This window comes from Nerophis ophidion, linkage group LG10, assembly GCF_033978795.1.
Source record: "Nerophis ophidion isolate RoL-2023_Sa linkage group LG10, RoL_Noph_v1.0, whole genome shotgun sequence".
Taxonomy (NCBI): Eukaryota; Metazoa; Chordata; class Actinopteri; order Syngnathiformes; family Syngnathidae; genus Nerophis; species Nerophis ophidion.
Window position 1 is genome coordinate 762,090 of NC_084620.1, and position 14,848 is coordinate 776,937.

Consider the following 14,848-nt stretch of genomic DNA (forward strand, 5'->3'; position numbering starts at 1 on the left):
TGAAATGTCGTTGTGGCTTGTGCAGCCCTATGAGACACTTGGATTTAGGGCTTTATAAATAAACATTGATTGACTGATAATACAGCGATTGACTATGCTTTGGTGGCTGTATCTCTTGCGGACCCCTGCATTAGGTTAAATGATGTAAATACTGCGCTGAGTTTCATTCAAAGCATACTGGTTATTGACCTGAATCACTCATTCTGTCCACAAGATGGCGACATAGCAGCATATAAAATGTCTATTACAATCAAATCTCCTTGCAGCTGGATTCCTTATTATATTCATGTGGTCTCGTGGGCCAAATTGAAGACGCCGGCGGGCCATGGTTTGGACAGCCCTGCTCTACGTGATCCGTGAGGGACCCCGTTTTTCGTGAAGAAGCGCATGTAAAATGTCAATTGATCAATCAATCAATCAATGTTTATTTATATAGCCCCAAATCACAAATGTCTCAAAGGACTGCACAAATCATTACGACTACAACATCCTCGGAAGAACCCACAAAAGGGCAAGGAAAACTCACACCCAGTGGGCAGGGAGAATTCACATCCAGTGGGACGCCAGTGACAATGCTGACTATGAGAAACCTTGGAGAGGACCTCAGATGTGGGCAACCCCCCCTCTCTAGGGGACCGAAAGCAATGGATGTCGAGCGGGTCTAACATGATACTGTGAAAGTTCAATCCATAGTGGCTCCAACACAGCCGCGAGAGTTCAGTTCAAGCGGATCCAAGACCGCAGCGAGAGTCCCGTCCACAGGAAACCATCTCAATTGATGAGTGACTCATGTCAAATTTTAACAGCAAACAAATTCGTAGCTGCTTCCTGCTCTCTGACTGATAAGAATATGACAAATGTCCCCACACAGTCCGACTGGTTACTGAGCAAAGACTGAAAGGCAGTGTGGCGCTCTTATAACATCTATTAAAAAAATACTTACGAAAAATGTATTTCCATTAATTAGTTTTAGTGTGAAGTGAAGTGAATTATATTTATATAGCGCTTTTTCTCTAGTGACTCAAAGCGCTTTACATAGTGAAACCCAAAATTTAAGTTACATTTAAACCAGTGTGGGTGGCACTGGGAGCAGGTGGGTAAAGTGTCTTGCCCAAGGACACAACGGCAGTGACTAGGATGGCGGAAGCGGGAATCGAACCTGCAACCCTCAAGTTGCTGGCACGGCTGCTCTACCATCCGAGCTATACCGCCCCTAAACATGCCCCTAAACATGCATCAAATTAAATTCAAGTTTGATTAAAAAAGTATGAATATAGTTTAGCATAAATAAAGTGTTTTCTAATGTCAGAGTAGGGGGGGTAATGTGGGCCTCCCCAAAAAATTTGCTTCGGAAGCTAATAACAGCACAGCACACAAAGTAAGAATAAAAAAACTGCATCGAAAACAGCTGAAAAAATGTAATAATGTGCAGAAGCCCCCCCCCAAAAAAAATAATTGCACATTTTAAGTACAATAGGGAAGAAAGTGCTGAGAAAGGGCTCAGCGTGGTCATTTGGCCAGCGTGTGCACAAAGAACAGTACCTTGCGGTCCTCCGGGCTGAGCTGACCCAACAGCATGGTCATGTTGTCCGAGTTCCACTCCCAGTCCTGGCTGCTGAAGTATTCCAGCAGGCTGATGGCCTTGTGCAGCCGGTTGAAGATGCGCATCATCCTGCACAGAACGGAAAGGTCAGAACCTTTGCTGGGTCGTCGATCAGCGCCGGGAAACTTACTGCGGCTTCTGTCCGGTGAGACGTAGGAAGAGGTCGTAGATGAGGGCGGGGAACTTGTGGCTGACCAGGATCCAGTACTGGTAGATGAGATAGTTGGACGTGATGTTGGCGTTGGGCCTGCGGAAGGCCTGCTCCAGCGGGTTCCTTTTGAAGGTCGACATCACGTGGTGCTCTAATTTACACAATGATAGGTTATTATATAAATTAAAGTTACAACAATGAACATCACATGTGTTCACACAGTCTCCTTGCCTCAGCAATTACTGCTAACTTGTTTACTTCCTGTGTTCAACATTCCTCCATTTTATAACAGGGACAGAAAATAGAAATTGCAGGATAAACTCAAGATACATGATATCACACTTCAATTAAATGATAAGTGACCCCGAAAGAGACAAGCGGTAGAAAATGGACGAATAAAATGATGACAAATTATATCAGACACTGGCATTCGGTTGATAATGTATGAAATAAATAAGGATCCATTATATCAAATGCTTCAGCATTCATTAGATCAGTGGTTCTCAACCTTTTTTCAGTGATGTACCCCCTGTGAACATATTTTAAATTCAAGTACCCCCTAATCAGAGCTAAGCATTTTTGGTTGAAAAAAAAGAGATAAAGAAGTAAAATACAGCACTATGTCATCAGTTTCTGATTTATTAAATTGTATAACAGTGCAAAATATTGCTCCTTTGTAGTGGTCTTTGGAAAAAAAAATATAAAAATAACAAAAAACTTGTTGAAAAATAAGTGACTCAATTATAATTAAAGATTTCTACACATAGAAGTAATCATCAACTTAAAGTGGCCTTTTTGGGGATTGTAATAGAGATCCATCTGGATTCATCAACTTCATTCTAAACATTTCTTCATAAAAAAGAAATCTTTAACATCAATATTTATGGAACATGTCCACAAAAAATCTAGCTGTCAACACTGAAAATTGCATTGTTGTATTTCTTTTCACAGTTTATGAACTTACATTCATATTCTGTTGAAGTATTATTCAATATATTTATAAAGGACTTTTGAAATGTTGCTCTTTTTAGAATATTTTCAAAAAAATCTCACGTACCCCTTGGCATACCTTCAAGTACTCCCAGGGGTACGCGTACCCCCATTTGAGAACCACTGCATTAGATAAATCATATCAAACACTGGCATTCGGTTGACAATGTATGAATTAAATAAGGATACATTATATCAAATGCTGCAGCATTCATTAGATGATAAATGATATCAGACACTACATAATGATTCATGAATGAACTCATGAAATATGCTATCAGACACTGTGCTTCAATTATATAACACATGAATGAAATGATGATATATGATATCAGACTTTTTGGCATTCAGCAGATCAGTGGTCCTTAACCTTTTTGTAGCTGCGGACCGGTCAACGCTTGATAATTTGTCCCGCGGCCCGGTGGCGGGGGGAGGAGGGGATTCTTTTTTTTTTTGTCATGAAAAAGGGAGTTTTTGGGGGGTTTGTTGCACTAATTTTAAGTGTATCTTGTGTTTTATGTTGATTTAATTAAAAAAAAAAAAAAAAAATTCATAAAAAATTATTCTGCGGCCCGGTGGTTGGGGACCACTGCAGTAGATGATAAATGATTGATATCAAGATAAATGATATCCAACCCTGACATTAATTTGATAAATGAATGAAAGACGGATAAACGATATCAGATGCCATGGCATTCATTAGAAAAAATATATGAAAAAGTATACATGATATCAGAAAGTGGCATTCATTAGATAAATTAAGGCAGGATGAATTATTTCAGACGGCGTGGCATTCATCAGATAATACAATAATGAAATGAGAATAAATGATATCAGACACTGGCATTCACTGATGACCCATGGTTAAAATCCGGATAGATGCTATCAGACACTGACAGTTACTTGACAATAAATTAATACAATGAATAAATGATATCAGACGCTGTGGCTTTCATTAGATAATGTATGAACGGAATGACGATAAATGATAGACCCTGTGACATTTATCCGATAATACATGAATAAGATTGGAATAAATGACACTGTGGCTTACAATAGATATGAAAATAAAATAAGGTTAAGTGATATCAAGTGCGGGCTTCACGGTGGCAGAGGGGTTAGTGCGTCTGCCTCACAATATGAAGGTCCTGACTAGTCCTGGGTTCAATCCCGGGCTCGGGATCTTTCTGTGTGGAGTTTGCATGTTCTCCCCGTGAATACGTGGATTCCCTCCGGGTACTCCGGCTTCCTCCCACTTCCAAAGACATGCACCTGAGGATAGGTTGATTGGCAACACTAAATTGGCCCTAGTGTGTGAATGTGAGTGTGAATGTTGTCTATCTGTGTTGGCTCTGCGATGAGGTGGCGACTTGTCCAGGGTGTAATCCGCCTTCTGCCCGGTTGTAACTGAGATAGGCAAAAGCGCCCCCCGCGACCCCAAAGGGAATAAGCGGTAGAAAATGAATGGATGGATGGATATCAAGTGCTGTGGCATTCATTATATAATAATGAATAAAATCAAAATAAATGATATCACACTGTAGCTTTCATTAGATGATAAATGAGAATATATATTATCACACACTGTGGCATTTAGTAAATGAATGAAATGAGGATAAATGATGTCGGACAATGGCATTCATTAGATAAGAATAAAACAATGAATTCAGTATAATTGATATCAGACACTGTAGTTCACAGCATTTTTTTTTTCCAACACCATGTTTGTAGTGTTTAATACATAGGATGATATTAGCACTTTGTTTGACTTCCTTTCCTAATTTTACTCCACAAACCGATATGATTAAAGTGTTTAGTGTACTAATAGTATTTGTAGTATACTAATGTTATTAATATTTGCTTTTGTTATATTGAGGAGCAGGTTGTTGTTTGCATGATGCACAATTTTGTAGCAGTGACGTTTAGCCATCAAGCTAACAAGCAGAGCCTACTTTAGCACAGCAGCCGTCAAATACATTTGCGTCAACTTCCTGCTACCAAGGCGGCTACGGCAGGATAACGAGGGGCCGCCGGACTTGCCCCGCCTCTCGACATACAGAAAGAAAGGCGTCACGTGATGCCGACATTACGTCACGCACATACACAGCACGCAACATGGGCCTCTGTTACCATGGCAACAGATGTCTGTGGCGGCTGCAGGGAGGGGGGGGGCGGGCGAGCAGAGATGACCAGATGCGAGGTGACAGCAGGCTGGAGGCCCTCCAAGATGTTTAAATGAAAGAAGAGGAAAGATGGCGGGGCTGAAATTAGCTCCATTGCTGGCCAGTGAGTTTGGAACACGGGGAGGTTAGGTTGAGAGCGGGGTGGATGGGGGGCATCTTTCATGATGATGATGATGTGGCCTAATCCCGCCCTGCAGGAAGCCATCTGGTAGCAATTTCTAGCGCGCTCGCTAATCTGACAGGAAACAGGAAGCGATGGCTGACGTCCTGACAGGCGGATATCTAATCCACAAGCAGCCTTTTCTGTCTGAAATGACTCCTCCAACCTTCCGCAGAATCCTCCCAATCTACCCCATGAGACTGAACCACCGCTGAGCAGCAGAGGGCAGCGAGTGCCCACAATGCAAGGAGCTGTAAAATGAGCACCATGATGGCGGTCGAAGTTGGTAGAGTGGCTGTGCCAGCAATCTGAGGGTTACTGGTTCAATCCCCACCTTCTACCATTCTAGTCATGTCCGTTGTGTCCTTGGGCAAGACACTTCAACCCTTGCTCCTGATGAGTCCTGGTGAGCGCCTGATATGGCAGCTCCCACCATCAGTGTGTGAATGTGTGTGTGAATGGGCGAATGTGGAAATACTGTCAAAGCGCTTTGGGCTCCTTAAAAAGGGCTAGAAAAGTGCTATACAAGTACAACCCATTTACCTACCGATCTCGCCCCAGTGGAACGGGTTAATGCCGCCGGTCGTGCAGTTGTACACCAGTGCCTTCTTAGGCCTGTGCACGGCCGTGTACCAGCCTGCAGCCAGCATCAGGTTGATGACCACGTCCACGGGGATCAGGTCGGCCACAGCGTCGTTGTTGGCCCGCATGGTGCGCAGAATCCCTTTCCCAGCCTGTCACGTTTCAACAATAAGATGTCAAATAGTGTGTGTGTGTTATGTAAAAGTCCTACTTACAGCGATAAAGACTCCGCTAGGCCCGTTGAAGTTGTCAATCCAACCCTGCGGAGAGGACAGATCTTTAAAAAGGTGCAATAACAGCCAAAAAGGCATGTCAACAGCAGCACGTATGTGTGTGTGTGTGCGTGTGTGTTGGAATCAGGTTACTTCCTGCGGCGAGAGCAAATGTAGTTGCAGTGATTGGCAATTAGACGGCATTAAAAATGCATGAAGGGAACGCTATGAGTAGCAAAGTGTGCCAAGTCTAATAATTCCATGGGAAAAGCCGACGAGGCCTCACATCAAGCTGAAGCAGAAAGCCGATGCAAACACAAGACCGCAAACAACACATATTAGATTTTTCTTTTTTTTTTAAGTGCGACTTTTTAGTCGGTTTTAGAGTGCAAGTTACTGGACATAGTAATGGAAGTTTATGTTTGCAAAGGGGAGGGGTGTCCCGATCCGTTTTCACTTCTATTGAGCTCATGACGCAGGAAGTTAATAACAACAATATAGTACGATCAGTGCCAGAGCTTGGTCCGCATTGCCGGCAGTAAGTCGAACACATTTCCAGTGAGGGTTGGACTCCGCCAAGGCTGTCCTTTGTCACCCATTCTGTTCATAACTTTTATGGACAGAATTTCTAGGCGCAGTCAAGGTGTTGAGGGGTTCCGGTTTGCTAACCGCAGGATTAGGTCTCTGCTTTTTGCAGATGATGTGGTCCTGATGGCTTCATCTGACCGGGATCTTCAGCTCTCGCTGGATCGGTTCGCAGCCGAGTGTGAAGCGACCGGAATGAGAATCAGCACCTCCAAGTCCGAGTCCATGGTTCTCGCCCGGAAAAGGGTGGAGTTCCATCTCCGGGTTGGGGAGGAGACCCTGCCCCAAGTGGAGGAGTTCAAGAACCTAGGAGTCTTGTTCACGAGTGAGGGAAGAGTGGATCGTGAGATCGACAGGCGGATCGGTGCGGCGTCTTCAGTAATGCGGACGTTGTACCGGTCCGTTGTGGTGAAGAAGGAGCTGAGCCGGAAGGCAAAGCTCTCAATTTACCGGTCGATCTACGTTCCCATCCTCACCTATGGTCATGAGCTTTGGGTCATGACCGAAAGGATAAGATCACGGGTACAAGCGGCCGAAATGAGTTTCCTCCGCCGTGTGGCGGGGCTCTCCCTTAGAGATAGGGTGAGAAGCTCTGCCATCCGGGAGGAACTCAAAGTAAAGCCGCTGCTCCTTCACATCGAGAGGAGCCAGATGAGGTGGTTCGGGCATCTGGTCAGGATGCCACCCGAACGCCTCCCTAGGGAGGTGTTTAGGGCACGTCCAACCGGTAGGAGGCCACGGGGAAGACCCAGGACACGTTGGGAAGACTATGTCTCCCGGCTGGCCTGGGAACGCCTCGGGATCCCCCGGGAAGAGCTAGACGAAGTGGCTGGGGAGAGGGAAGTCTGGGTTTCCATGCTTAGGCTGTTGCCCCCGCGACCCGACCTCGGATAAGCGGAAGATGATGGATGGATGGATGGATGGATAGTAGATTCATACAACGCTTTTCAAGACACATCAAAGCGCTTCACAGAGAACTAGGAACCCATCATTCATTCACACGTTGTGGTGGTAAGCTACATGTTTAGCCACAGCTGCCCTGGGGTAGACCTATGGAAGCGCAGCTGCTAAATTGTACATTCATACACCAGTGGGAGCACTGGGGACTGGGAGCAAGGGTAAAGTGTCTAGCCCAAGAACACAACGGCAGGGACTAGGATGGCGGGAACTGGAATCAAAACAGGAACCATCAAGTTTCTGGCACGGCTGCTCTACCCTCTGCAACACGCCGCTCCCAGTCGAGCGATGCGGACATTTGTTACTGGATACTTTCTAATATGCTTCCCCGGCCATGGAAACTATGTGTAAGTCATATGCAACTGTAACTATTGGAGTCCTGTTTGTATTGATACATGTTTTACATTGCAATATTGTTCAATAGCTCATGTGTTAGTGTGTGCTTAGCTGTTGTGTAGCTGCTAGCTTCTAGTAGTCTATAGCCTACGATGTTTACCTTTTGTTAATGACTTTGCAAAAATAGAAGGAAAGACTTTGGACTCAAGGACTGCTTTTATCATGAGATTATATTCAACATTTTTCATGCAATTCCATGATTTTTTTGTTGTTGCTGATATTGGACTGATATCAATTTCGTATCGGTACATCCTGTGTAAAAAAGTCCTCACACTTGGCCAATTACACCATGCTTGGGTACATTTGTGGTCAAACTTCATTCCTTCGGCGCGATTGAAGACGTGGGCATGGGCATGGCTCGCATGCAGAAAAGTCGAGTCATGGAACAACTGTGATGCCATCACTCCTTGCAGGTACTTCTTGATAAACCGCCCAACTCCCGCGGAAATGATCAGGAATACCGTATTTCCTTGAATTGCCGCAGGGCATATAATATGCGACTGCCTTGAATTACTGCCGGGTCAAACTCGCTTCACAAAATAATTAGCGCATGCTTAGTATTACCGCCTGGTCAAACTCGTGACGTCACGAGTGACACTTACCCTGTCATCATTTTCAAAATGGAGGAGTCTGATTTCAATACCGGTAATTTGAAATCGCATAAAGGGAAGAAGATTAAGAGCTATTCAGTAGGATTTAAGGTCCAAGCTTACATCACACTCACATTTTTACTGCATGCCTTTGGTAAGTGCCGTAGTGAGAAGAGGTTTTAACCTTCCTCTTGTGTTAGCTTTCTGTTACCATCTCTTATGTTAACGGGTCGGTTTTGACCCATGTCTTAAATCAGCTGTAAAATACACTAAAAACAATTATCTATCATCCAATTTGTTTCTCGTCTCTTGGTTACCTCGTTAGGCTTCCTTATCCTTGAAAATATTGGTTTTAATATTTTTGGTTTGGGCCATTGGGCCTTTTTTTGTCAGTATACCCCTCGATTTCAATTTTTAAAAATGGTAAAACGAACCTCAAGAGAATCATATAAATTAAAAAAAGGTTGTTGTGTTACCTAACTATTACTAAGGGGTATTAGAACACATCTCTTAAATAAATGTGTTTTATTCATTTTTTCATTTTAAGAATTTTAACTATAGTAACATCTATGGTGTTACGGGTCAATTTCGACCCATATATATTTACTTCAAGAAAAAGGCTAAAACGTATTTTTTTCAGCAACAGAAATCCAACATCAAACAAACAACAACCAACAACCAATCAAACAAATGAAACCAAGAGAAATAGATTACTAGTTCCAAAACTAATAAAATAACAAAATCAGAGTGGCAAAAAGTGACACTTTTAGTGTCCGTCTTTTGTTTGTTTTTGTACAGGATAACAAGGTAAAATGAGAATCCACTAAAGCTCACATGATTGGGAGAGGAGCTGGCTGTCAGTGTGTTCAGTTTTGGCTCTTATCATTGCTTTATCATCTTATTTTTATAACCGGGTCGAAACCGACCCTAACAACACCAAGGGCATAATTTCTACCAGAGCATTTTATAATTTAGTGAAAAAAATTAAAATGTTTTATTTTGTTGACAAAGAGGTTCCTGTAAAGTCAAAAAGCTTTGATGCAAAAAAATAAATGTATGTGGTGTTTTTATGCATTTAAAAACTAAAACGGGTCGGTGCCGACCCTAACACAAGACGAAGGTTAAAATAATTAGCGCATGCTAACTTTGACCGCATGCCTTTGGTAAGCGCAGGAGTGAGAAGAGGTTTTTAAATTAATTAGCACCCCGGCGGCAATTCAAGGAAATACGGTACTTAAAGTAATCCAAAAGTCAAAACCTCATTTGTGACTCCATTGTTATGCCTTAAAAAGAGTATAAAATGGGTATGTGTATAAAAATATGATCGCTCCTTCAATAAGTAAATAATTAGCTGCCATCTTGCACAATAGAAATAATTAAAATGACAAAAAAAAAAGGAAATATTCCAGCAAATTTAAGGAAATTGTGTTGTAGCCAGGGAAGGGAGGAGCATAGTGCGAGTATGCCATTCGAGTGATGAACTTGTGGTTAGGAGCGTCACAAGGAAGAGCACCTAAAGTTTGCAGGGTCGGTCTATGACCTGAGTTTCTTTGATACAGGTCAACATGAAAATGAAGACCCAGCTGATGTTTTGCTTTCGAAGCGTGCTCTTGACTAGACGGGTATGCTCCTCACTGTCACTCTCCAAGTCCAGAGAGGATTGGAAGCGTAATCCTGGCCGCAGACAAACAAGCTCCTTGCGGATGGAGGGTGAAGATGTCTGGCGACATGAAAGCAGCTTAAAGCTGTCGCGCTCTGCTTTTAGCACCCCAATCCTCCTCGCGACCCCTCCGACGGCCTTTCAGTGAACTTTCTGGCCTTCCTTTGCCGCCGTGACATTCAGTTTGCCGACATCTCTAAAGCCTACTTCTCTTTTTGCTGCTCTCCATCCCAGATGTGAACCAATTAAAGCCCTAATCCTTTCCCGCCATGTTAAGATAAACCCTGTGTAGGATTACGGCGTCGATATCCACACCGTGCGAGAGGTGGGCGGGGTCACGCTAGGACTCACCGGGAAGGGTTCCTGCCAGCTGGCTCCCACAATGGAGGGCCTGATGATGCCGATGTTGAGCTTGTCCTGCTCCTGCTGCACCACGTACTCGGCCAGGGCTTTGGTGTACGTGTACGTGTTTGGCCGGTCGCCGATGAGCCGCGGCGTGATGTCGCGCACGATGCTGTCGTCCATCCACCTTGGGGTACGAAAGACCGGCGGGGTCAGCGGAAGTACAGTGCTAAAAAACTTTTCCCGTTTCGCTTCCAAATAAAAGCGCTTGCTCACTCGAGGGATTCGATGAGCTTCCAAGGCTCGACGGGCGGCGGGTAGATGACCTCGTCGATGTGCTTGCGGTTGCAGTTTGCATAGGCGGTGGAGATGTGGATGAAGGCCTCGAGGTGGCGCATGCGCTGGGCCAGGTTAAGGAGCTGCTGGGTGCCGATCACGTTGAGCTGCAGGGCGTGTCTGCAAAGACGGAGAAGGAAGGGATGGTCATTGCTTTCTATTTTTCCACTTACACTTCCTCTTATGTTACTGCTACCGTGTAGTAAGAAGGAAGTGTTTATTGTTTGACACTTCCTCATTTATTACCGCACCAGCTTCCTCTTCACTGCTTGGATTTCTCAAATACCCCCCAATGGTAGCGTTAAGGTGTCAAGGGGGGTTGCTAGCAGAGGCGGAGACTTAGGCTTGTACAGTATACCGGTACCAATGAACTAAAACGATATTATACTGCCGTTGGAAAATACCGCAATTTTTTTTCTCATCCGCATCCCGCCATGCAACGGTCACCTACATTTCCGAGGCGTATGATGTTGAATGTGTCAAAACGCACATACAAAGCGCCTACAAGCAGAAACTATGGAGAGGGAAAATGTCAATTCTACTGGTTAATAAAGACAGTTCATTAAGCGCGATATGGGGGTATTTGGGCTTCAAAAGTATCGGTAAAGGTGAACGCTTTAAACACGGAGGCGCTGCTTTAAAATACACTATTACCACCTTTTGTTTAAAACATTTAAATAAACATTCAGATTTGTCCAAGGAGTTTAAAGAGTCACTGGTAATATATAGCACTAGCTCCCATGCTGTGCACTTTCAGGTATGTAGGCGCACACACAGCTGGTTGGCTTGTTGCCAATTAGTAGCACGGTCCAAACCGCCCACGTTGCGTAAATTAATGCAAGGAAAATAACTGAATTTTGTGACTAATTCCTACAATTTGTTTATCTTCAATTGTGGCTTCACGGTGGCAGAGGGGTTAGTGCGTCTGCCTCACAATACGAAGGTCCTGCAGTCCTGGGTTCAAATCCAGGCTCGGGATCTTTCTGTGTGGAGTTTGCCTGTTCTCTCCGTGAATGCGTGGGTTCCCTCCGGGTACTCCGGCTTCCTCCCACTTCTAAAGACATGCACCTGGGGATAGGTTGATTGGCAACACTAAATTGGCCCTAGTGTGTCAATGTGAGTGTGAATGTTGTCTGTCTATCTGTGTTGGCCCTGCGATGAGGTGGCGACTTGTCCAGGGTGTACCCCGCCTTCCGCCCGATTGTAGCTGAGATAGGCGCCAGCGCCCCCCGCGACCCCGACCGGGAATAAGCGGCAGAAAATGGATGGATGGATGGATGTGTGTTTTACTTGCTACATGTTTCATTTTTGTAGGGTAAGCCATTACAATTTGGTAATTAATATATTTGTCTTCAAGGACAGACCGAGAGTGTCAACCATAAATGATGAAGCCTTTAATACAATGTCAATAAAGCTTTCTATTCCATTCTAATCAAATTCAGGCTAAACGTAATATATAAAATTGTAAATGGTTATGGGCGTGCACTTAGTGCAATGAGAAAAATCCAATGTATTTAATGCCTTTTAATTGGTATTAAAAGGGGGGGGTTGCCCACATCTGAGGTCCTCTCCAAGGTTTCTCATAGTCAGCATTGTCACTGGCGTCCCACTGGATGTGAATTCTCCCTGCCCACTGGGTGTGAGTTTTCCTTGCCCTTTTGTGGGTTCTTCCGAGGATGTTGTAGTCGTAATGATTTGTGCAGTCCTTTGAGACATTTGTGATTTGGGGCTATATAAATAAACATTGATTGATTGATTGATATTTTAATATTCTAAAATTGTTCTTTGACTGACATAAGAAACATCAGTTTTATGTATCATAAGATTTTCTGTTAAAATTAAAACAATATACCATTTCTTTGTGGTCTCCTTTACTTTAAAAAGTATTAAAATACATTTTGGTACCGGTACCAACATATTGGTATCGGGACAACCCTCATGTTTATACTTTAGTTTTGATGTTAGAACGATACACTAAATCTTATCAGCAGATTCCCTGCTGTACCCAGTAGGAGTGTGTACACAGGAAAATGTGTGCAGAGCTAACAGAGACAAAGAAATTGTTTCCTTTATGGCCCTGGTAAATAAATACAGTACAACAAAATGTAAATTAAAGCACAAAGTAAAACCATTTCAGCATATATAATCAATAATTACTGAGAAAATTAATTCTACTTTATTTTCTACTTCACATTCACACTACCAGTACCATGAATTGATTAATGTGGACCCCGACTTAAATAAGTTGAAAAACTTATTGGGGTGTTACCATTTAGTGGTCAATTGTACAGAATATGTACTGTACTATCTACTAATAAAAGTTTCAATCAATCAATCAAAAACTACACATGACAAGCAAAAATAAATTATGTTTTGAATAACTTTGTGACAGGAATGAAAAAAAGTAATTTTCAGTAGCATATATAATAAATATTGGAACTCACACAGTCTGTAATACAGATAAATGAATAAATATAATCAAGTTTTTAAAGGGGAACTGCACTTTTTGGGAATTTTGCCTAACATTCAAAATCCTTATGTAAGAGAAGCGCACATATGTTTTTATTTTTTTAGTTTCTAACTAATGAAGTGAAGTGAATTATATTTATATAGCACTTTTTCTCTAGTGACTCAAAGCGCTTTACATAGTGAAACCCAACATCTAAGTTACATTCAAACCAGTGTGGGTGGCACTGGGAGCAGGTGGGTAAAGTGTCTTGCCCAAGGACACAACGGCAGTGACTAGGTTGGCAGATGCGGGAATCGAACCTGCAACCCTCAAGTTGCTGGCACGGCCACTCTACCAACCGAGCTAAACCGCCCCTAGTAGCGTATGTCGCTCTATTCTGCCTATAAAGCGTTTCAAACTCATCCAAACACTTCCATCAATGTTTTATATACACGCTTTAAGTATATACGTAACGTAATAACCGGCACATTCATAGTAAGATGTAATATTTACGTATTTTGATCTTTTTAAACATACAGCGGTGCATTAAATTTCAAAAAGGCAATTGCTTTTTCCTTCAACAAAAATCACTGATTACTCTACTCACAGACTTTGTGAGAGCCAACGAACATAATAAAACATCACTTACTGTAGACTGTCAGCTCTTACTAGGATGTTGATATATTCCCATCTAGATGAAAAATTACTGTTTTCAGGTAATTTTTGGCCATTTAAAAGTTAAAGTTAAAGTACCAATGATTGTCACACACACTCTTGGTGTGGCAAAATTATTCTCTGCATTTGACTTATCACCCTTGATCAACCCCTGGGAGGTGAGGGGAGCAGTGGGCAGCAGCGGTGCCGCGCCCAGGAATCATTTTTGGTGATTTAACCCCCAATTTCAACCCTTGATGCTGAGTGCCAAGCAGGAAAGTAATGGGTCACATTTTTATAGTCTTTGGTATGACTCGGCCTGGGTTTGAACTCACAACCTACCGATCTCAGGGCGGACACTCTAACCACTAAGCGGCCTGTCAAAGTTGACCAACTTCTCATTTTAGGTCTTCATCATTTTACTACCAAGGGGAGAGGCATTATTTATATTTTAGAATAAACTTTTACGAGGTACGAGACGAAAAAGCAGCTCACCAGTTCATGATGTCAACACAGTTAACTCTCTCTGATCAGTGCGCATACTAAATGGAAGTCCTTAACGCTAGGGCTTATAATAACAATATCACTCATACTTGGTTAATATTCAGGTCACGAAATGTAAAAAGAGCTTTGATGGCAGTTTTTGGATGTTTATTTATTAGGTTTTTTGCTTGGAATAGACACAATAATGTCATGGCTCCTGTTGGCGTCATTGTGAGCAGACTTTTATTCACGAGTTAGAATGCATTAAAAAAAAGAAAACGTGTGTAACTGTCTCTCATAATGATTGTGAATTATAGGCAACATTTTGAAAAAGTGCAGTTCCCCTTTAATGTGAATTATATTTATATAGCGCTTTTCTCTAGTGACTCAAAGCGCTTTACATAGTGAAACCCAATATCTAAGTTACATTTTTTTTTTTTTTTTAAACCAGTGTGGGTGGCACTGGGAGCAGGTGGGTAAAGTGTCTTGCCCAAGGACACAACGGCAGTGACTAG

General features: G+C 42.8%; 1 protein-coding gene across 9 annotated transcripts in view; it reads right to left on the reverse strand.

Moving 5' to 3' along the window:
- si:dkey-97m3.1 (fatty acyl-CoA reductase 1) overlaps positions 1-14,848 on the reverse strand; it is a 60,751-nt gene that overhangs the window by 11,303 nt on the left and 34,600 nt on the right. For all 9 annotated transcript variants that reach the window (XR_009808364.1, XR_009808363.1, XR_009808362.1 and 6 more), the window contains exons 4-9: positions 10,688-10,867; positions 10,421-10,598; positions 5,885-5,929; positions 5,635-5,821; positions 1,734-1,905; positions 1,543-1,672 (exon numbers count right to left, since the gene is read on the reverse strand). Coding sequence is in view for 6 of the 9 variants with exons in the window: in XM_061911984.1 (XP_061767968.1) it covers positions 1,543-1,672; positions 1,734-1,905; positions 5,635-5,821; positions 5,885-5,929; positions 10,421-10,598; positions 10,688-10,867 (892 nt within the window). In the remaining 3 variants the exon portion in view is untranslated. The remainder of the gene's footprint in view (positions 1-1,542; positions 1,673-1,733; positions 1,906-5,634; positions 5,822-5,884; positions 5,930-10,420; positions 10,599-10,687; positions 10,868-14,848) is intronic.